This window comes from Podarcis erhardii (assembly GCF_964252035.2).
Source record: "Podarcis erhardii genome assembly, chromosome: 7".
In the NCBI taxonomy this organism is placed as follows: domain Eukaryota; kingdom Metazoa; phylum Chordata; class Lepidosauria; order Squamata; family Lacertidae; genus Podarcis; species Podarcis erhardii.
This window is the reverse complement of record NC_138511.1, coordinates 89,264,959-89,288,159: the sequence shown is the minus strand read 5'-3', so window position 1 is coordinate 89,288,159 and position 23,201 is coordinate 89,264,959. Positions and strand designations below refer to the sequence as shown.

The window sequence follows — 23,201 nt, the reverse complement described above, 5'->3', positions numbered from 1 at the left end:
AAACCACGTTTAACTCTGTCTCTTTCTGAAACCTTTCTGACTCTGAAGCTGTCAATTTTTTCCCCAATATCTTAGTTTTTTGTTTATTTAGTTTAAATCCCGCCACCCGACCAAACTCTTGAATCAATTGTAATGCCCTTTTCGTACTAGATTCTGGCTCCTGTAGGGTCAAAACTAGGTCATCTGCAAAAGCCTTAAGTTTGTACTGTTTCGCTCCGACCTGCACCCTTTAAAATCTATTTAATAGGGAGCTTCAAGGGTTGATTTTCCATCTTCTTACCGCAACCGGAGCCATTATAGCTCGTTTCCGGAAACATCTGAAGCAGGTGGACGTGGCTGCTTTGTGCTCTAAAGGATGGGAGACACCCCTGCTAGAAAAGTTAACACACCAGAGGACAGAGGGAAAAAAACGAAAAATAAAGTAGGTTTCTTCTAGTTTGGTATGGATTTATTGCTCACGTCAACAGCAAAAGGCATGGACAAGAAACCCCGGCCGAATGCAAATGGGCATGGTTAATTCCATAAGAATTCATGGTCAAACCTTGTGGTTTGTGCTTATTTTCAGTCCTTTTGCTCTAGGCTGCCCCCCCCCCCCGAGAAAGTCCTTTGTGCTCAGTTGAACCCTTCTTCATGATTTCCCCACTCTCTTTGCGGAAGATCCCATTACTCTCTTACTCTCTTCTGTATTTCGTTGCCTTGGTTTTAAAAATATTTAAATATTTTAAAAATATTTTTTTAAAAAAATGGGGAGGGGGGAAAGGAAAAAGGAGGTAAATCTCTGAAGCAGGAACCCCAACCCTTTCCAAACAAAGGGCATGTGCAGGAAATGTCTGCGAGGGGGTGCCAGACGAGCGAGTCCTGGGGGAGAGGGAGGGAGCAGAGCACCCCCTTTTGCCAGCTCCAGATTAGAAGGCCCGCAATTTAGCCCTTTAGACCTCTCCCTTTGGGGCTCCCAGAGCCTAGAAGGCAAACCCCCCAAAGTCCACCATGTCTAAGTCCTGCTCCATCCCGTCGTAATCCAGGGGGGCTTCGTACTGCGGTTCGGAATCACAGGCCGACGGGTGGTAGCCCAGCTCCTTGAAGTCCGGCGGGTGGGGGTCCGCAGGGGGTCCAGCTGTGGATGAGCTGACCATGTGACCCATGCTGGGACCAGCGGCGGCGCCCCCCACCAGGAGGCAGGCGGCCTTCACCCCTGTGTTGGGGGGCTTGGGGCCGTGGCGGAGGCAGTGTGGGGAGCAGGTTTCGTGGCATAGGCTGGACCTGGCAACTGGAGAGAGAAGCAAAAGGCAAGGGGGGGGGTAAGAGGGGGTAACCAACCTTATATAGCCATCATGCTAATTAGTACATGAAGGGGTTAATGCCATAGAGTAAGCTGTCCTGCCAGGCTTTGCCTATGTCACTTCCCTTCTCCTTGGGAGGAAATGGGCAATGAAGCCTTTTGTTGTACTCAGCCTACATGTGGATTTGGCATGTGAAGAGCTCTGACCTGCTCCCTCCAGCTGCATGGCTTTTACCAGCCTCTTTCGTTCCAGACAAGGATGGAGTCTGAAACTCCAGCCTTTTCCTCCCATCCTGATAGTTTAGGAACTTTTATCGTCTTGTTACCAAGCAAAGTTTTACTGCCTGTGCAACTTTTGACGACTGCTGTACGGAAAATCACATGAATCTGACCTTTGAAGAGTTTGGTAAGTAAACTGTTTCATAGCTGACCAGATGTGTGGTCTATTCATGTGCTAGGGAATACTTCGGGGTTCAATAGAAAACACATATTTTTAAAGGTTTTACAGCCAAACTTCCATGCTTTCCTATGCTGCCTATTTTGTGATTGTTAAATCTCTGGAGAGGTTCTCTCACCAAAGATTACTAGATTTTTATTAAGATTTTAAAGGTTACAAAGAAAGAAATAGAAAAATAGAAAAATAGAAAAATAGAAAAATAGAAAAATTTCCATTTAAACAAAAAAGAAAAAAAGAAAAAACAAAAACAAAAAACCAAATCAAACCTTTACATAACTTTCTTTCCTTTGCTTGTTTCCTTGACCTCCTCACACCTCCCTTTTTTGTATTCTAGTTCAGTTAGATATTTCAGCAAATCCTTTCCAGCTTTGTTTTTATCCTAATAATTTATCTTAATATACTGTAATTTTACATTCTCTTCTTTCACCAATTAACAATCCATTTTTACTTAATCCTTTATATCATTTCTGCTAAAACCACATTACTTCATTCCAACATCCTTCTAACATTCCTTAATTTTACAATGTTTCTGTAGATAAACTTTAAATTTCTTCCAATCTTCTTCCACCAACTCTTCTCCCTGGTCTCGGATTCTGCCAGTCATTTCCGCCAGTTCCATATAGTCCATCACCTTCATCTGCCATTCTTCCCGGGTGGGTAGATCTTGTGTCTTCCAGTACTTTGCAAAAAGTATTCTTGCTGCTGTTGTGGCGTACATAAAGAAAGTTCTATCCTTCTTTGACATCAATTGGCCGACCATGCCCAGGAGAAAGGCCTCTGGTGTCTTCTGAAAGGTATATTTAAATACCTTTTTCATTTCATTATAGATCATCTCCCAGAAAGTCTTAATCCTTGGGCATGTCCACCAAAGGTGAAAGAATGTACCTTCAATCTCTTTACATTTCCAACATTTATTATCGGGCAGGTGATAAATTTTTGCAAGCTTGACTGGTGTCATGTACCACCTGTAAATCATTTTCATTATATTCTCTCTTAAGGCATTACATGCCATGAACTTCATACCTGTGGTCCATAACTGTTCCCAGTCAGTCATCATAATGTTATGTCCAACATCTTGTGCCCATTTAATCATGGCATCTCACCAAAGATTACTTGCCCCAGACCTGGGTCTTGGCATCTGCAAGGAGACTGTGAGACCCAGGAAAGAGGATTGGAGGAGAGTTAGCCCAGCTGGGCAGTTGTGGTGGATGGTTGTTGTAGTAGCACCCGGAAGACTATACAACCTCCCTAAACCCCCGAGCAGGATCCGAGCAAAAGAGCCCCCTTCCCTTCTGTGGTTTCCAGTGTGATAGGAATTTTAAAGTCTTGGATATGTAATAAATGTTCATAAATGTACCAACCAATCACGTACATAGATCAGAACAGGAAGACCAACCTGAAACCATTTTTGATTCCCAAACTGACCAAATGTTTTCTCTGCAAGGTCAAAGGAAAATGGAAAAGCCTCCCCATTGTCTTTTCCTTCACAAATCCTGTCTTAAGGGTATGTCTGTGTATGAATAGGGTGTGAGCCTGTGACCTGGCTCAGGAACTAAGTCTATATGATTACAAAAGACTGGCCAGGCTCCCCAGGGTATCCAATCAAGTGAGCATTAAAAGGTAACCTGTCAGATGAGATAAACAACGCACTCAGATTTCTGCTGTAGACCGCCTTTTCTGTGATGTAGGTATGATGTTTGAGGGGGGTGGTCTTGGGTTACACCCCTTCTGTGATGTATGCATGATGTATGGAGGGGTGGTCTCGAGCTCCAGGGCAGGGAATTTAACATGTCTATATAAGGGCAGGCACACCTTTGTTTTGGGTCCTCCTCCTTTCCTGCATGTGAAGGGAGCACCCTATTCCCCTATCCATAAGGGGAAAAGGGCAGATTTTTGTTTACAGCACCAGAAACTGGGATTCAGAAGCACTGCTGCCTCCAACTGTAGAGGGCAGAGCACAGCCATCCTGGCTAGTAGCCACTGATAGTCCTCTCCTCCATTCATTTGTCTTAATCCTCTTTTAAAGCCACATGGTTTGGTAGCCATCACTGTTTCCTGCGGCAGCGGGTTCCACAAGGAAATGGAAATACGGCTGGGCTGGCTGGGACGTGTTGTCCCAAACATCTGGAAGGCACCAGTTTGGGGAATGTAGAGCAAACCGGCTTCCTCTGTGTTCATTGTGGTTGCCACCCTTCCAGCTAATCCCATCTGATTGGCACCTCCCTTGCCCTGACCCAAGAGGGGATGTTAGAATTCCTGCTCTGTGATTGCAGTCATGGGATTGTTGTCTATCACATGACAGTGGATGTTTTGATTCCACAGAGTGGGAAGTGATGGAGACAGGATATTTGTGTTCCTGTGTTCCGTGAAGTGGGACTATTGTCCTTTGTTTTTTTCCTCTTTGTTGTCTGATGCTAGAGAGGGAGCCATGTTGCAGTGCTCCGTGGGTGTTTATATGTAAATAAAGTAGATTAGCCAAAATGCTGAGTTCCTGTGGTCTGTCACGCATGATGCACAAACTCTGTGGATCCCGAAGTGTGCCGGTGTCGGTTGGCATCGGTCGCTGTGATGTTCAGGCTGAAGAAAGCTTTTGATTGACTAGGAGGGAGAGAACACGCCAGTCGGGCATGTGTCTCTACCAGGGTCCTACTCGAGAGTAGGCTGAGCTCCTGACAGGGATGCCCATATGTGGCCCACTGGCGCCCCACACAACCCCTGGAACCGCTACCTTCTCGTCTCTCCGTGCTGGGGCTGGGAGACCCGCTGCCCCCAGCACCTTTCCAGAAGCGTTTTCTCACCGGTGAGTTGATGTGGAGCTTGCAGCTGGAGGGAGATCCCTGGGAGAAGCTCTGCAGAGAGAAGCCGAGAATCAGTCGGAAGAACCCCAGAGGGTCATCTAGATCAGTGTTTCCCAACCTTGGGCCTCCAGCTGTTTTTGAACTACAATTCCCATCATCCCTGACCACTGGTCTTGCTAGCTAGGGATGATGGGAGTTGTAGTCCTAAAAACAGCTGGAGGCCCAAGGTTGGGAAACACTGATCTAGATCATGGGTAGGCAACCTAAGGCCCGGGGGCCGGATGCAGCCCAATCGCCTTCTCAATCCAGCCCGTGGACAGTCCGGGAATTAGCATGTTTTTACATGAGTAGAATGTGTCCTTTTATTTAAAATGTCTCTCTGGGTTATTTGTGGGGCATAGGAATTCGTTCATTTTTTTTTCTTTTCAAAAGATAGTCTGCCCCCCCTCCCCAAGGTCTAAGGGACAGTGGACCGGCCCCCTGCTGAAAAAGTTTGCTGACCCCTGATCTAGATGCAGGAATCCAGCTAGGAAAGCCTCAATACAATGGGGAAACTCAAAACATTCGGTTTCCAAAGACTGCTCGGAAACCGGAGCAGTTAATTTCGGTTTTTGGGTGTTCGGGAGCCGAAAGCTTCAAAAACAGAGCTATTCAAGAACCGAGGTTTGACTGTAATTACAAAAAACACAACTAAAGTCAGCATAGGTGATAAATAAAAAAACATCAAGATTTGCACATCAGAATTAAATGATCCCCACATAAGCCATAAGATCTGAAAATAAATGTTTATATGTCCATGTTATGAGCGAGCCGGTTGCACCAGACCAAACGGCCCAATTGCAGCCAGCATCCTCGGAACATGAGCCAGAACCCGAATCCCTGACCAGGGAACACCCCAGGCTGCAACACACACGTAGGCGGCCGGCGTACCTTGAGGACTATGAATGCAACCTACCAGGCAGGACTGGAACTTAGAGGGGAGGGGTGTTATGCACTGAGCTGAATAGGATCCAAAAGGCAACAGTCTGATTGGTCCTAGAACAATAGGATGCAGAATGCAGCAGTCTGATTGGTCCTAGAACAATAGGCTCCAGAATGCAGCAGTCTGATTGGTCCACAGGAGCCACCCAATCCAGCTCCAGGTGGAAGTGAATCCGCAACCTGATTGGCCTACAGGTGAATCCCGGAATTAGCCAATCACATGGGGCCCATTGTGTAAATAATGTATATAAAGCAGACATTCTGGGGGAACTTCCATTCCTCCTCACCACTATGAGCTGAATAAAGAGCATGAAATCCACTCTCGACTCCGAATATATTTCAGTCCAAAACTGCAAAATTAACAAATCTAGAATTGAATCTTGACCGCCAGCAACCCCCCCTAAACAATTAATTACACCCCCAATGCCCTTACAGTTTGTCCCACCTCTGCCTGAATCCATAAGAAGAGTGCTGGATCAGGCCAATGACCCATCTCTGTCAGCAGCTGGGAAGGATTTTAAAACAGCGACAAGCCTGCTGTTGCCCATGATTTCTGCATCAGCAGGAATCACACAATGCAGGAATTGCAGCTAAGAAGATACGAAACTGGCTTCCTAGCAAGACACGGGCTGCTGGCCTTGCGGATCTGCAGCGTGAGGTCTGGCTTGGTGAGGAGGCACGGTTGCAGATGGATGTCCCGGACGCCGCAGACGATTCGATCCATCAGGGCATCGTCTAAGTCTCGGAACTCGCAGTGCATTGCAGCCTGTCGCAGGACGGTGGTGTAGTTATTGATTGACTCCCCCTCTGCCTGGTTCCGGTGGTAGAACGCATGGCGGGCAGCAATCTTGGACGGCTTTGGTGCGTAGTGGTTGCAGAGCTTCTCTTGGATCGTGTCCCACGGTGTTGCCTGGACTGCTACAGGCGCAACCAATGCTCAGGCCGTCTCAAACACCTCAGGCCCACAGAGGCTGAGGAATAGGCCCCGCTTCCACTCCTTTGATACTTCTGTCAGCTCGTTGGCTTGGAGGTAGCAGTCGAACCGAGCGAGGTCCCATTATTCAGAGGCTGGCGCAAACAGTGGTAGAGGCACAAGTGAAGCCATGATTCCGATGCCGGCGTGGAGGGCGATGGATGGAACACCGTGCTCTAGCCAGAACAGTCAGCTCTGAATTGGTTCTGTTCAGTGATTTCGCTCAGTGATTCAGCTCCGCTCAGAGGGTGGCCACATCTGGCTGTGCTCTGTTGTCCATCGATCCCATCCTCGTCGCCAGTGTTAAGTTGTGGGCGAACATATCAGACGACACAGCGATTCTTCCAAAGCAGCTCTTGTTTATTCACAGGCCAGAACAGAACTGAACTGAAGGGTTCAGCCAGCCTGCTCATATAGAGCTTCACTGGAACACAACAGTAACTGTAACATTTTCTGTAACTATCTAATCACTGAACGTCACTTTCAATCCCTTATTTGCATATGTGGACCTGAACTATCTACAGTATCCCCCTGCTGGCCCAGGGTGAGAACTTCAGTACATAACACACACAGAACAAGGAAGGGGTTTGCTGGTAAGGTTTTCCCCCTTTGAAACCAATATCCAGTTAGCAAACCTGCAGCAAAGAGCGTGACGTTGCTGGGTAAACTGGTAGCTGCCTCCTGCTCTTTCTCCAGCCCAGAGCTGGGGAACCTGAGGGCCGCAACCCTCCTGGGAAACCTCATGGGGGCTGCATGCGAATGGTGCACCCAAAACTGGGAGGAGGAGGAATTGGGCAATGGACGCAATTCCAATCCTTGTCCAGGAGAATGCATTCCAGCTGGACAAAATCGGAGAGCTGGGAAGCCGAGGGGGTGTGGCTTGGGGAACGTCCCAAGGGCCGCCTGGTGAGGTCTAGAGGGCCGTATCGTGTCCCACCTCCAGGCCTGAGACTCCCCAGCTGTGCTCTAGAGTTTTGTGATAGGAATTTTGAGCTCTTAGATATATGGTAATGTTCATAAGCGTACCAACCAAGCACGTACATAGATCAGCACAGGAAGACCGACCTGGAACCATTTTGACTCCTAAACTGAGCAAATGTTTTCTCCACAAGGTCAAAGTGGGAAACCTCCCCATTGTCTCGTTCCTCACAAATCCTGTCTTAAGGGCACATTTAAGATATGAATAGGGTGTGAGCCTGTGACCTGGCCCAGGAACTAAGTATTTATCATTACAAAAGACTGGCCAGGCTCCCCAGGCAATCCAATTAAGTAACCTGCCAGACAGAAGATAAACGACAGGAGAAAAACAACATTCAAATTTCTGTTTTAGACCTGCCTTTTCTGTGATGTAGGTATGATGTATCTGAGGGGTGGTCTTAGGTTACACCCCTTCTGTGATGTATGTATGATGTTTCTGAGGGTGGTCTTGATCTACAGGGTGGCAATTTCAAAAGTCTATATAAGGGCTTGCACACCATTGTTCTGGGTTCCTCCTCCGCCCTGCGTGTGGTGAGGGAGGGCCCTGTTACAACAGATCAATAAAGATCAGGCTTACTAGCTGCTTTGCTTCTCAATATTCTCTGGTTGGCCTCTGTGATTTTCTCCTACCAATAGGGAACCTATGTAAGGACTCTATATGGGCTCTTGGATACCCCATAAGGGAAAAGGGCAATTTTTGTTTTTACAACAGTTTCCATTTCAAATCCTTACCTCTTTGACTTTTCTCAAGATGTTGAGCCACCCTCTGCAGGAAAAAAGGAAAACAGGATTTTGTGTTATGGATGCCGTTGTGTCTCATCACGTACTCTGCCCCTGCAACCATCACTCCTTTGACCCATCTGGCATCTTATGGTGCCGTAACTGCCTTGGCCTAAGGCTCAGAGTGTTGGACCAGGACCTGGGAGGGACCAGGGTTCAAACCCTTCCACTCAGGGCTTATCCACACTTGATCTTTCAAGGCAGTATCCGCTTTGAAGCTCAGTATCCAAGCAGCCCCCCCCCCTTTTTTTGTTCTGGAACTTTCCTTGCGGTAATCTGCTCTTTAAAGAAGGCAAATGGCCATCCGTGGAAAACCCAAATTGACATTTGCTCCGGTTGCGTGCGAAAGTGCAGGTTTTCATGGGGAAAGGTCGGGGGCAAAGCCAAGCAAATCAGACATACAGTGGTACCTTGGTTTATGAACTTAGTCCATTCTTAAACCGAAACCCTTCTTAAACCGAGCCGCGCTTTCCCTAATGAGGCCTCCCGCTGCCGGTGCCCTTCCACCATTCATATTCCGTTCTTAGACTGAGGTAAAGTTCTCAACACTGCTTCCAGTTTTGTGGAGTTTGTAAACCAAATCATTCGTAAACAGGGCTGTTCTTAAACCGAGGTACCACTGTATATCCAAGCTAGAACTCCCGCCGCGCTCCTGAGGCTTCGGGTTGCCTTCACTGAAGCCTGGAGAGCAGTGGCGTAGCGTGGGTTGTCAGCACCCGGGGCAAGGCAAGTAATTTGCACCCCCTAACCCGTGGATTTGCGCCCCCTAACCCGTGGATTTGCGCCCCCTAACCCTAACCCCCAGATGTTGCGCCCGGTGCGGCCAGCCCCCCCTGCACCCCCCACGCTACGCCACTGCTGGAGAGCAAGAGGGGTCAGTGCACACCAACCCCTCTCGCTCTCCAGGCTTCCAAGGTAGCTGCCTGAAGCCTCCAAAGCGCAAGGTGCGTCCTATGGTCGGGTGCGTCTTATAGAGCGAAAAATACGGTATTTTATTAATCAGAGTCCAATGCTTCCTTGCTTTGGGAATGCTACAGCTAAGTCACACACAACACTTATTATGCAATTGCATGGTGTGCAACAATGCTAGGAATGTTGGAACTAGCCTTTGCAAGTTGTAGTGACGAGCACAGACTTGGATGGCTTTGAAAGGGGATTGGATGAATTTGCGGAGACCCCTCATGCAGCCACAGTTCCCAGCACCCGTCATAAACTACAGAAGAAGAAATGCTGTTGAAATGGAACACTCAGGATGAAACGGTGAAATCTGCTATGATTAAATGGGCACAAGATGTTGGACATAACATTATGTTTGCTGACTGGGAACAGTTGTGGACCACAGGTATAAAATTTAGGGCATGTAATGCCTTAAGAGAGAATATTATGAAAATGATATACAGGTGGTACATGACCCCAGTCAAGCTCGCAAAAATCTATCATTTGCCCGATAATAAATGTTGGAAATGTAAGGAAACTGAAGGTACATTCTTTCACCTTTGGTGGACGTGCCCAAGGATCAAGGCTTTCTGGGAAATGATCTATAACGAAATGAAAAAGGTATTTAAATATACCTTCCTGAAGAAACCAGAGGCCTTTCTTCTGGGCATGGCCGGCCAATTGGTGTCAAAGAAGGACAGAACTTTTTTTATGTACGCTACCACAGCAGCAAGAATACTTATTGCAAAGTATTGGAAGACACAAGATCTACCCACTTTGGAAGAATGGCAGACAAAGGTGATGGACTATATGGGATTGGCAGAAATGACTGGCAGAATCCGTGATCAGGGAGAAGAGTCGGTGGAAGAAGATTGGAAGAAATTTAAAGACTACTTACAGAAATATTGTAAAATTAAGCAATGTTAGAATGATGTTGGATAGAAATTAAGTGGTTTCCAGCTGTAATGCTTTAAGATAATATGAAAAAAGGGTTATAAACAGGTTAAAACGTAATGGTAAGGATTTGCTGAACCAACAATTTGAAGTGGAATACAAAAAAGGGAGGTATGAGGAGGTCTGGGAAATAAGCTAAAGGAAAATTAGCAATGGAAAATCTGTATGTTTTTAACTATTTTAATTTTGTATTTTTGTTATTTTCCTTTTTCATTTTTATTGTAAAAAACCTTAATAAATATTCCTTAAAAAAAAACAAAACAGAAGGAGGGCTGGCCCACCTGCACACTTGGCCGTCAGGGGCGAGGAAGAGAAGGAACTTGCCGTCGCGGAGACTCAGCCCCAGGCAGCTGTCCGTCTGGGCCCCCAGAGGAAGGCGCGGCAGGTCGCAGATCTCGCTCCCCTCCAGGATGGCCTCGCAGCTGGTGCCCAGGGAGATGCCCAGCTCGGCCGGGGAGTCGGCATCCGGGCAGATGAGCAGGTTGCCGTCCAGCGAGACGACGAGGAACTTCTCCTTCCACTGCTTGAAAAGGAAGCCTCCTGCAAAGGACAACATGAGGTCAAGGTTGGCAAGGAATTAGAAGTCAGAAGCGTGAGAGCATTTGTCTTGGTTCAAGGCCAAGGAATCTCAGCCGACTAGCTTCAGAGGTGGAAGGTGTGACTTGCAGGCGGATATGAGCCCCGGGACCTTTCCATTGGCAACCCAATTTGGTTATAATAATAATATCATATAATAATAATTTATACCCCACCCAATCTGGCTGGGCTTCCCCAGCAGCCACTCTGGGCGGCTTCCAACAAAATATTAAAATACAGTAATGCATCAAACATTAAAAGCTTCCCTAAACAGGGCTGCCTTCAGACGTCTTCTAAAAGTCTGGTAGTTGTTGTTCTCTTTGACATCTGATGGGAGGGCGTTCCACAGGGAGGGCGCCACCACCGAGAAGGCCCTCTGCCTGGTTCCCTGTAACTTGGCTTCTTGCAGTGAGGGAACTGCCAGAAGACCCTCGGTGCTGGACCTCAGTGTCCGGGCAGAACGATGGGAGTGGAGACGCTCCTTCAGATATACTGGACCGAGGCCATTTAGGGCTTTAAAGGTCAACACCAACACTTTGAATTGTGCTCAGAAACGTACTGGGAACCAACGTAGGTCTTTCAAGACCAGTGTTATATGGTCTCAGCGGCCACCCCCAGTCACCAGTCTAGCTGCCGCATTCTGGATTAGTTGTAGTTTCCGGGTCACCTTCAAAGATAGCCCCACGTAGAGCGCATTGCAGTAGTCCAAGTGTGAGATAACCAGAGCATGCACCACTCTGGCAAGACAGTCTGTGGGCAGGTAGGGTCTCATCCTGCGTACCAGATGGAGCTGGAAGACAGCTACCCTGGACACAGAATTGACCTGTGCCTCCATGGGCAGCTGTGAGTCCAAAATGACTCCCAGTCTGCGCATATGGTCCTTCAGGGGCACAGTTACCCCATTCAGGACCAGGGAATTCCCCACACCCGCCCGCCCCCTGTCCCCACAAAACAGTACTTCTGTCTTGTCAGGATTCAACCTCAGTCTTATAGAATGGTAGAATTGGAAGGGACCCCCAAGGGTCAACCAAACCAACCCCCAGAACACCCTTGCCTCTTGGGGACTAGCAACTTCCTCTGCTCCCCTTTGGACGGAAGTGGGGATTATGCCTCTCTGGCCCTCTCCTCCGCTGTTCATCAGGCTCTCTCATTACTGAGTGGACGGATGGCTCGTTTATCCCAGAGAGTAATTTGCTACTAAGGAGATTCCGTTTCCATCAATCTGTCGCAGGCCGACGACGGGACAAACATCATGCACAGCAACAAACAGATTAAAACAATGATTAAATTCTCTCGTGGGCGCTTTGGGATTAGGATTCAATCAAATGCTAGCGGCAATAATCCCAAAAGGCCGGGGGGAGGCAGTTTCATACCCTGAAACATTTATCCGATGAAAATAGGGATGTTCTATTCCATACTACTACTGCTACTACAAATAATTTTATTATATATACCCTGCCCATCCGACTAGGTTGCCCAAGCCACTCTGGGTGGCTTGCAACATATATAAAAACATAATAAAACATTAAGCATTAAACAAAATCTCCCTATACAAAGCTGCCTTCAGATGTCATTTAAAAATTGCATAGACATACCTAAGGACAAAAGAAATATGGTATATTTTTGTATATAACGGCAGCTGCAAGAATACTTATGGCAAAATATTGGAAAACAGAAAAAGTACCACAATTGACAGAATGGCAAGTTAAGATTTGTGAGTTTGCCAAGATGGCAAAAATGGCTGCATTAATCAGGGGCTGCTCCAATCAAAAATTTTATACAGATTGGGAATGCATAGGGGAATACATGAAGAAATGTGGTGTTAAAGCAGAACTCTTAATAGGCAATTGTTAAGCATGTAAGGACAAAAGAAGTAAATATAATTTATAAGTTATTTTGTTTTGTTAAAGCAACTAGATAAAATATTATGTTGGGAAAATCTTACACAGGTGAAGGCAAGCAGTGGGGAGGAGGGGGGGGGGTTAGGTTGAATTTGGGAAATAAAATAATAAAAGGATATAATAGATTCTAATAGAATGGTAATATATTGTAACCAGAATAGAAGTTCAAAAGGTGAAGTAAATGAATTTTTTTGTATTTTCACTATTGTAATAGTTATCACTATCTCTTATTGGTAGAAGGCAATGTTAACTCAGACTTCTTTGTTTTGCTATCTGTATAATTTTGTTCCAGTAATGAGAGTTGGACCATCAAGAAGGCTGATCGCCGAAGAATGGATGCTTTTGAATTCTGGTGCTGGAGGAGACTCTTGAGAGTCCCATGGACTACAAGAAGATCAAACCTCTCCATTCTGAAGGAAATCAGCCCTGAGTGCTCACTGGAAGGACAGATCCTGAAGCTGAGGCTCCAAGACTTTGGCCACCTCATGAGAAGAGAAGACTCCCTGGAAAAGACCCTGATGTTGGGAAAGATGGAGGGCACAAGGAGAAGGGGATGACAGAGGACGAGATGGTTGGACAGTGTTCTTGAAGCTACCAGCATGAGTTTGACCCAACTGCGGGAGGCAGTGGAAGACAGGAGTGCCTGGCGTGCTCTGGTCCAGGGGGTCACGAAGAGGCGGACACGACTAAACGACTAAACAACAACAAGAAGTAAATGTATTTTCTTGATGTACATGTATGTACATCATTTTCTTAAGTCAATAAATCTGGGATTGTCCCTGGAAAACAGGGGCACCTGGGAGGGTCTGCGGTTGCCAGTGTGCAGCAGAGCAGCTCAGATAAACCAAGAGGGTTCAAGCAGCGTTTTTCCCTCTTGCAGAAGGTGGAGGAAAAGGTTCATCTTGCAAGCAGGAGGGGAACTTGCGGATAGAAAAGCATTGGGGCGAATTCACAGTCAGAACTGGTTGAGGGTCTCTGTGTGTGTGAAACAGGGCTGCCAACTTATCAACCCAAAGCCACCCCAGCTGGCTCCTCTGCCTTTAGGAGGAGAAATCCTCAAGGGAAGCTTGGAGGCTGATGTCGTCTGCTGCTAATGCCTACAGCTTTGGAAGGTAGAGGAGCAGGGCCTGACTAAAGAAAAAAGAAAAAAGGAAGTGGTTGGCAGTCCAGTTTTAAAAGCTCCTAAAATTCATAGAATCATAGAATAGAATCATAGAATCCTAGAGTTGGAAGAGACCCCAAGGGCCATCGAGTCCAACCCCCTGCCAAGCAGGAAACCCCATCAGAGCACTCCTGACATATGGTTGTCAAGCCTCTGCTTAAAGACCTCCAAAGAAGGAGACTCCACCACACTCCTTGGCAGCAAATTCCACTGTCGAACAGCTCTTACTGTCAGGAAGTTCTTCCTAATGTTTAGGTGGAATCTTCTTTCTTGTAGTTTGGAACCATTGCTCCGTGTCCGCTTCTCTGGAGCAGCAGAAAACAACATTTCTCCCTCCTCTATGTGACATCCTTTTATATATTTGAACATGGCTATCATATCACCCCTTAACCTCCTCTTCTCCAGGCTAAACATGCCCAGCTCCCTTAGCTGTTCCTCATAAGGCATCGTTTCCAGGCCTTTGACCATTCTGGTTGCCCTCCTCTGGACACGTTCCAGTTTGTCAGTGTCCTGTAATTGTAACCAGTAAGGGCTATTTATTTGTTGACTCTATCTGTGCAGGCCATTCAGCGACACGTCATCCCCGGAAGGCGCTCACACACGCAGAACAAGGAATAAAATGCAATATTACGATATCACATAACGATAAAAAGCTTTGTTATTTCCTTTTGCAGGCCAGGAAGATTACCCAGCTGCCCAGAGGATCTGGGGCAACTCAGTCATACCTGGCAGAGTACAAATAAGAAAATTATTATTGTTATTACTGTGCTAAATTTGGGCCTGGGGTACCCTCGTCACCAGGGTTTGGGGTGAGCTGATCCTTTTGCACAGCTGGTGCTTTGGGTTTAATCAACTAAACTATGCAATTAATTAATTAAAGCTCTAGGAGCAGATTTTTAAAAAATGTAATTTAAAAGCATCCTGATTGACCTAGAAAGTTGTGGTTTTCCCCCCTGCCTGGTGAGAAAAGCTCTTTGCGTTCATCTCCCCAAAATCCTGTGAGAAATGGGACACACAACAAGGGCAGAATCAGCTAGTTGCATCCCTTGCCTGGTGGAAGAAGATGCAAGACTGGTGGAATTATAAAGGAATCATGACCCACAGTGGGGGTTTATTTATTTGTGCTGGGGCTCAATCCTGGCACTTGCTTCCACTCCAGCAGCAGGAATGAGTCCTGGGATGTGGCTGAGATGACTGGCAGAATCCGGGACCAAGGAGACGAGTTGGTGGAAGAAGATTGGAAAAAAAGTTAAAGTTTATCTTCAAAAATATTGTAAAATTAAGGATTGTTAGAAAGATGTTGGGAAAAGAAAATTATGTGGTTTTAGCAGAAAAGATATAAAGGATTAAGTAAAAATGAATTGGTGTAAGAGAGAAGATAACATTATAATATGTTAAGATAAATTATTAGGATAAAAACAAAGTTGGAAGGATTTTCTGGAATATTTTATTGAATTAGAGTACAAAAAGGCGTGAGGAAGTCAAGGAAATAAGTGAATGTAAGTAAGTGAGTTAAAGGTTTGACTTGTTTTTTATTTCTTTTTTTCTGTTTTTTGATGATTTTTTTCTTTATATATATATATATGTATTGTTCTTTCTTTTTCTTCCTTGAGTGTTTCCTTTTCTTTTTTTTTCATCTGTAACCTTTAAAATCTTAATAAAAATCTATTTTTTTTTAAAAAAAGGAATGAGTCCTGGGATGTATGAAAGAGGAGCCGTGCCTGCCTCTGAGCAGGTACAGAGTATAAATTGCTCTCAATGAGGATGAGAGGGAGCGTTCACTGCTTTCTAGAAATTTAGTACCTGGCACAATGCAAAATTAGCCCCCTGTTGGGTAGAAGCTGCCTAGCTGTGGATTTTTTTTAGACATTTAAAAATAAATATGAAATAACCCACAAAGTGTGGCTGACAGAAATTCAACAGGCACAGCTCATCACTATAACCATTCTGCTTCCCCCCCCCCCAGGCTGAAGGCAACCACCACATGTTGAATTTCTGTCTGCATAGCAACTGGCACAACACTGACTTGTTTACACTTAGCCAGGACTTCAGGAATCTCTGGAGTCTGGGAATCTCAAACGGCAGATTCAAAGGGAAGGGGATCTCTTCTTCTTAATCTCAGTTCTAATTCTGAATATTCCCCAAATGCTAAATCAACAAACCTACTTCCAGGGCTGAGCCTGAGCACAAGTCTCCTCCAGGGCTGAATCGCATAGCCTCATTGTTCCTTTGCTTGCTTTTGTATATTTATCTATTTGCAGAAATATCTGTATACCTCCCTCTCATGAAATATCACGGCCGGGACAATATACGGAACAAAACCCATTAACAGCAGTACAGAGCAAGCGTCAGAACGACCAGCTACTTGGGAACAATCACATATCTAGCCTCTTCTTTCTTGCAAAACTGCATTTAGACGTGCCCCACCCTCCAAAAAACACCCCCAGCTTTGATTAGAATTGAGAAAAAGAACGACCTTTACACATTTTAAGCTGGTGATTTTTACACAGCCTGAGCTCCTGGCTTCTGGTTGAGAAGTCATTAACCCGTTGTCATGGGAAAGACACGATGAACTGCTAGGAAAGATGCATGGGCCCTTTGAACATGTGCAGAGTGCTGTTTTGCGCAACCCTGAGATCCTACGGAGCTGGGATTAGGGAATGAAGCAGGCATCTTCTGGGGCAGAGAGGGTGCTACTTCCAGATACTTTTGAGTCCCACCCCCCATAACTTTTGTCGCAGCGATTTCTCCGGGCTTGCAGTAGCATTTGCCTTTCCATATTCCTTAATCTAGACAGCATCTTAAAAAGCAGAGACATCACCTTGCCAACAAAGGTCCGTATAGTTCAAGCTCTGGTTTTCCCAGTAGTGATGTATGGAAGTGAGAGCTGGACCATAAAGAAGGCTGATTGCCGAAGAATGGATGCTTTTGAATTCTGGTGCTGCAGGAGACTCTTGAGAGTCCCATGGACGGCAAGAAGATCCAACCTCTCCATTCTGAAGGAAATCAGTCCTGAGTGCTCACTGGAAGGACAGATCCTGAAGCTGAGGCTCCAAGACTTTGGCCACCTCATGAGAAGAGAAGACTCCCTGGAAAAGACCCTGAAGTTGGGAAAGATGGAGGGCGCAAGGAGAAGGGGAGGACAGAGGACGAGATGGTGGGACAGTGTTCTCGAAGCTACCAGCATGAGTTTGACCAAACTGCGGGAGGCACTGGAAGACAGGAGTGCCTGGCGTGCTCTGGTCCAGGGGGTCACAAAGAGGCAGACACGACTAAACGACTAAACAACAACAACAACATCCCTTAATCTAGACAGGGACTTTGCTAGCAACTCAAAAGTTCCACCAATTTGCATACCCACACATACACGTTTATACATAAATACAGGTTTTTGAGCCAATTAAGCTGGGAAGTGGCTGTGGGTGCCTAGTGCCTAGTGCCTAGCTGTCAACTTTTACCCTTTTCTTCCGAGGAATCCTATTCGGAATAAGGGAATAAAAAACGGGAAACGTTGACAGCTATGACCTAGTGGTTGGGGCCAGCCCCTCACCCTCAGCCTAACCTCCCTCACAGGGCTGTCGTGCGGATGAAATGGGGAGAGGGATACAAGCCACCCCGAGGTCTTTTGCAAAATGCTTAGCAGCCCTGCATGCAAAAGTGGTTTATTTCTTTAAAAAGCTTTTTTCAAAAGAGGGGGTGCGGGAAAATCAGGAGACCTAGGCAACAGCAAAAACAACAACATGGATTCTTGTTCCCACCCCGCCCCCCCAACAAGATGCCAGGGGCAGGATGGTGCATTTCTGACCTGATGGAACAAAGTGCCAGGGTGGGGGGGGGGAGAGGTAGTTGGGACAACTCACCATATTTGCGGAGGTATCCCTGATGGATCCCCGTGGGAATCCCTGCGGCGCTGCTCATCCCGCCGGGAGCCACCCATCAGAGGGCAGCGTGGCAAGGAGGGGGCTGGCACAGGCAGGCAGAGGCTTTGAAAACAAGCCGATGATGCTCTGATCGTCTAATCCCCGAGCATCCCTGAAGCAGCATCCCTCTCAGCCAATCAGAGCCCAGCTGGGAGCAGCCTCTTCACCTATCCACGGAAGGCAGGCTGTGGGTATGGAGGGCTGCCTCCCAGTTCAACCAGTCTGGCCACTGGCTGGATTCTGCCTCCGTGTGTTGGACTGGGAGAGACCAGGGATGTTGCCTCAATACGTGTGTGGGGTGAAGGGGGAGAAGACGGAGCCTTTTCTGTGGTGGCTCCTCGCTTTCGCAAGGCACCCTCACCCTCACTGAGGCACTGGGCAGGGCCATTTCTACTCCCTGCTACCGGTTTTGTGACTTTTTCCTTTTTTACTATTTATTTATTTCCCACCTGCTTTCCTCCAAGGAGCTCAAAGTGGCACGCATGGTGCCCCTGCCTCTGTTTTATCCTCACAACAACCCTGTGAGGTAGGATGGGCTAAGAGGCAGTGATGGGCCCCCATGGGCACACCCACTGGTGGGGTTTGAACCCTGGTCTTACCCGGGTCCCAGTGCCAAGCTTAAAGTTTAACCACTACAACACACTGGCTTTGCCAACTTGGTTGCCGTTTTGGTTTGCTATTAGTTTGTATGATGATGATGATGATTACAGTATTATTATTATGGTATCTGAAGAAGTGTGCATGCACACGAAAGCTCATACCTAGAACTAACTTAGTTGGTCTTTAAGGTGCTACTGGAAGGAATTTTTTTATTTTGTTTTGACTATGGCAGACCAACACAGCTACCTATCTGTAACTATTATTATTATTATTATTATTATTATTATTATTATTATTATTATTATTATTATTATTACAAAGTATCTGAAGACGCAACAAAGCGAACTGGACTCCTTGGCATGTTTTGAATAAACATTCACAAACTTTTTATTGATAATAATCAGCTAAATAGTTTGAGGATCTAAACAACTTTGTAACATGCAGAAAAGAGCAGTCTCAGAGAAACCAAAGACAGGAACTGAGGGAAGTCGGGGGTGGGGTGGGGGTTTTTTGAGGGGGGGGAAGGAAAAATGGGGGGGGGAACAAGGATGATATTTTTTGGATAATATGTCTTGTTATAATTTTGAATTAATAATAATAATAATAATAATAATAATAATTATTATTAATAATAATAATAGTAAACCTGGCAGGGGGCCATAATAATAATAATAATAATAATAATAATAATAATAATAATAATAATAATAATTATTATTATTATGGCCCCCTGCCAGGTTGACTTTAGCTAATATTGCAACTCTACAATTCCACAGTTATGACTCCAAATAATAACTATGATGATATTAATTTTATTATTTGAACCCTGCCCATCTGGCTGAGCTGCAGCCGTGCAATTTCTCTTCTTTTTCTACTTCCTTCTTTCTTATCAGCCAACCCAGGAACAGCTGAAATAGCTCCATTGGGGGAGCGTGAGACTATCCACCTCGGGGTCTTGGGTTCGAGTCCCACGTTGGGCAAAAATATTCCTGCATTGCAGGGGGGTTGGACTAGATGACCCTCCTCCAGCTGGGTCCCTTCCAACTACGTACTGCATGCGATTCTATGAATGAGTTAGCAAGATTATAAGGGTCGGGGCAGGATATGGGCAGCCTGAGGATACGGCGGGTGGTCGCTGGGCGACGCCTTCCGCCACTTGCCCGGGAAATCCACGCGTCGGCGCTCGCGTAACGTCGGAACGGTCTTTGTACACGTGAACGGGCCGCCGCTCTCCCTCCTGCACGTGCCTCCCCGCCCGGCCCCGCCCCCGCCCATGTCTCCGCGTTCTGTCCCCGCCCCGTCACGTGCCCGCGCACCGGGCTCCTCGCCTCGCACGTGGCTGGCGGAGCCGCCCGGGCGACCCGGGCGCCTGGCAAGAGCCGAGCCCATTGGCTGGCGGGGCCGCCGCTCAGAGCCGAGGGGCGGGGCTACGGCCGCCGCTGCTGCCGCGACCTTTGTGTCGGGGGAAGGAAGGAAGAGCGGGCAGGAGGGCGCAGGTAAAGACCCCCCCCCTAACTCCGCCTCGGGGGCATGGCTCCGGGGAGGGCGCGGGGGAAGGGGCGCCTTGCAGGGGGAGGAGAAGCGCCGGCACAGCCCCCTCCCGGCAGCATCCTCAATGAGGGCTAGAACCGTCCCTGTGTTGCAGGGCCTGATTTGACAGGCTCCCCCCCCCCCCGCAGCATCCTCCATGAGGGCTAGAACCGTCCCTGTGTTGCAGGGCCTGATTTGACAGGCTCCCCCCCCCCCCGCAGCATCCTCCATGAGGGCTAGAACCGTCCCTGTGTTGCAGGGCCTGATTTGACAGGCTCCTCCCCCCCCCCCGCAGCATCCTCAATGAGGGCTAGAAGCATCCCCATGTTGTGGGGCCTGATTTGACAGCTCATCTCCAGCATCCTCCATGAGGGCTAGAACCGTCCCGTGTCATGGGCCATGGTTAGAGAGGCTCCCCCCATCATTATCTTCAGTGAAGGTTAGAAGCACCCCCATGTCATGGGCCATGATTTGAGAGGCTCCCCAGTTCAGGATCCTCAATGAGGGCTAGAAGCACCCCCATGTCATGGGCCATGATTTGAGAGGCTCCCCAGTTCAGGATCCTCAATGAGGGCTAGAAGCACCCCCATGTCATGGGCCATGATTTGAGAGGCTCCCCAGTTCAGGATCCTCAATGAGGGCTAGAAGCACCCCCGTGTCATGGGCCATGGTTAGAGAGGCTCCCCCCATCATTATCTTCAGTGAGGGTTAGAAGCACCCCCATGTCATGGGCCATGATTTGAGAGGCTCCCCAGTTCAGGATCCTCAATGAGGGCTAGAAGCACCCCCATGTCATGGGCCATGATTTGAGAGGCTCCCCAGTTCAGGATCCTCAATGAGGGCTAGAAGCACCCCCATGTCATGGGCCATGATTTGAGAGGCTCCCCAGTTCAGGATCCTCAATGAGGGCTAGAAGCACCCCCATGTCATGGGCCATGATTTGAGAGGCTCCCCAGTTCAGGATCCTCAATGAGGGCTAGAAGCACCCCCGTGTCATGGGCCATGGTTAGAGAGGCTCCCCCCATCATTATCTTCAGTGAGGGTTAGAAGCACCCCCATGTCATGGGCCATGATTTGAGAGGCTCCCCAGTTCAGGATCCTCAATGAGGGCTAGAAGCACCCCCATGTCATGGGCCATGATTTGAGAGGCTCCCCAGTTCAGGATCCTCAATGAGGGCTAGAAGCACCCCCATGTCATGGGCCATGATTTGAGAGGCTCCCCAGTTCAGGATCCTCAATGAGGGCTAGAAGCACCCCCATGTCATGGGCCATGATTTGAGAGGCTCCCCAGTTCAGGATCCTCAATGAGGGCCAGAAGCACCCCCATGTCATGGGCCATGATTTGAGAGGCTCCCCAGTTCAGGATCCTCAATGAGGGCTAGAAGCACCCCCATGTCATGGGCCATAATTTGAGAGGCTCCCCAGTTCAGGATCCTCAATGAGGGCTAGAAGCACCCCCATGTCATGGGCCATGATTTGAGAGGCTCCCCAGTTCAGGATCCTCAATGAGGGCTAGAAGCACCCCCATGTCATGGGCCATAATTTGAGAGGCTCCCCAGTTCAGGATGCTCAATGAGGGCTAGAAGCACCCCCATGTCATGGGCCATGATTTGAGAGGCTCCCCAGTTCAGGATCCTCAATGAGGGCTAGAAGCACCCCCATGTCATGGGCCATGATTTGAGAGGCTCCCCAGTTCAGGATCCTCAATGAGGGCTAGAAGCACCCCCATGTTGAGAGGCCTGATTTGACAGCTCACCTCCAGCATCCTCAATGGGGGCTAGAACTGTCCCCATGTCATGGGCCGTAATTTGAGATGCTTCCCCACTTCAGGATCCTCAATGAGGGCTAGAACCGTCCCCGTGTCATGAGCCATAATTAGAGGAGCTCCCCCTTTTAGGATCCTCAATGAGGGCTAGAACCGTCCCCTGTGTCATGAGCCATGATTAGAGGAGCTCCCCCCTTTCGGATCCTCAGTGAGGGTTAGAAGCACCCCCATGTCATGGGCCATGATTAGAGAGGCCCCCCCTTCAGCATCCTCCATGGGGGCTAGAAGCATCCCCATGTCATGGGCCGCAATTTTAGATGCTTCCCCACTTCAGGATCCTAAATGAGGGCTAGAACCGTCCCCGTGTCATGAGCCATAATTAGAGGAGCTCCCCCTTTTAGGATCCTCAATGAGGGCTAGAACCGTCCCTGTGTCATGGGCCATAATTAGAGGAGCTCCCCCCTTTAGGATCCTCAATGGGGGCTAGAAGCATCCCCATGTCATGGGCCTTAATTTAACAGGCTCCCCCCTTCAGCATCCTCAATGAGGGCTAGAACCGTCCCCATGTCATGGGCCGTAATTTGAGATGCTTCCCCACTTCAGGATCCTCAATGAGGGCTAGAACCGTCCCTGTGTCATGAGCCATAATTTGACAGGCTCCCCCCTTCAGCATCTTCAGTGAGGGCTAGAAGCACCCCCATGACATGTGCCATGATTTGGCAGGCCCCCCCCGCAGCATCCTCAATGAGGGCTAGAACCGTCCCTGTGTCATGGGCCATGATTAGAGAGGCTCTCCCCATCATCACCCTCAATGAGGACTAGTACCCTCCCGTGTCATGGGCCATAATTTGAGATGCTACCCCCTTCAGCATCCTCAGTGAGGGCTAGAATCACCCCCATGTCATGGGCCATAATTTTGACAGGCTCCCCGCTTCAGGATCCTCAATGAGGGCTAGAATCATCCCCATGTTGCGAGGCCTGATTTGACAGCTCACCTCCAGCATCCTCAGTGAGGGCTAGAAACACCCCGTGTCATGGAGTCTGATTAGACAGCCTCACCCCCTTCAAAGAGTGTTAGAACCACCCCATTTTACAGGGGCTGATTTAACAGGCTCCCCCTTCAAGCACCCCACGTTGTGGGCCCTCATTGGACAGCCTCTCTCCATCCTCAGTGGGGACTAGAACCGCCTCAGCTTAAAGGTTCTGATTTGACAGCCCCTTCTTCACCATCCTCAGCTCACTAGAGCTACAGGGTCTGATTTGACAGCCCCCCAGCCCCACGGACTCCCTCCGAAGGTGTGGGCCTTCCTTCCTTGCCTGTTTTTAAACAGGGGTTGGGCTGCCATCTGCCAGGGATTCTTCAGCTGTGATTCCTGCAACACCCGGGCAGCGGCGTAGCGTGGGTTGTCAGCACCCGGGGCAAGGCAAGTAATTTGCGCCCCTAACCCCTAACCTGCCGCCGCTGCCAGCTTCTTCTTGCTGCTGCCTGGGCTGGGGTATTTACGGTAAGGTAGCCACGGCGGCAGCGGCGGGTCCGTGTCAGGTGATGTGAGGCGAGTTGCCGCTGGCGCTGCCGCCCAAACGACGCCGCTTGCCCGGAGGAGGAGGAGG

General features: G+C 48.2%; 2 protein-coding genes across 4 annotated transcripts in view; one reads left to right on the top strand and one right to left on the bottom strand.

Moving 5' to 3' along the window:
- Window positions 1-569: 569 nt before the first annotated feature.
- Window positions 570-18,127, bottom strand: LOC309346005 (uncharacterized protein). 2 transcript variants are annotated; one of them, XM_081869625.1, is made up of 5 exons: window positions 17,636-18,127; window positions 10,418-10,676; window positions 8,199-8,232; window positions 4,465-4,585; window positions 570-1,267 (listed from the first exon to the last, which is right to left on the bottom strand). In XM_081869625.1, exons 1-5 carry the CDS (start codon window positions 17,691-17,693, stop codon window positions 960-962), a joined length of 780 nt encoding a protein of 259 aa, XP_081725751.1. In that variant the 5' UTR covers window positions 17,694-18,127; the 3' UTR covers window positions 570-959. The 2 variants fall into 2 exon arrangements, with proteins under 2 accessions (XP_081725751.1, XP_081725752.1); XM_081869626.1 differs by lacking the exon at window positions 17,636-18,127 and adding an exon at window positions 16,252-16,475.
- Window positions 18,128-19,691: 1,564 nt separating this feature from the next.
- CIPC (CLOCK interacting pacemaker) overlaps window positions 19,692-23,201 on the top strand; it is a 30,720-nt gene continuing 27,210 nt past the window's right edge. The window contains exon 1 of one of the 2 annotated variants that reach the window (XM_081869284.1): window positions 19,692-19,791. The gene's annotated coding sequence lies outside the window, so the exon portion shown is untranslated. The remainder of the gene's footprint in view (window positions 19,792-23,201) is intronic. The other variant, XM_081869285.1, reaches the window with a different exon arrangement.

Coding starts and splice junctions, on each gene's coding strand:
- LOC309346005 (XM_081869625.1), bottom strand. CDS start 17,693: ATGAGCAGCGCCGCAGGGATTCCCACGGGGATCCATCAGGGATACCTC. Junction 10,677..17,635: donor GGGATACCTCCGCAAATATG/GTGAGTTGTCCC, acceptor TGTCCTTTGCAG/GAGGCTTCCTTTTCAAGCAG. Junction 4,586..8,198: donor TCTTGAGAAAAGTCAAAGAG/GTAAGGATTTGA, acceptor TTCTCTCTGCAG/AGCTTCTCCCAGGGATCTCC.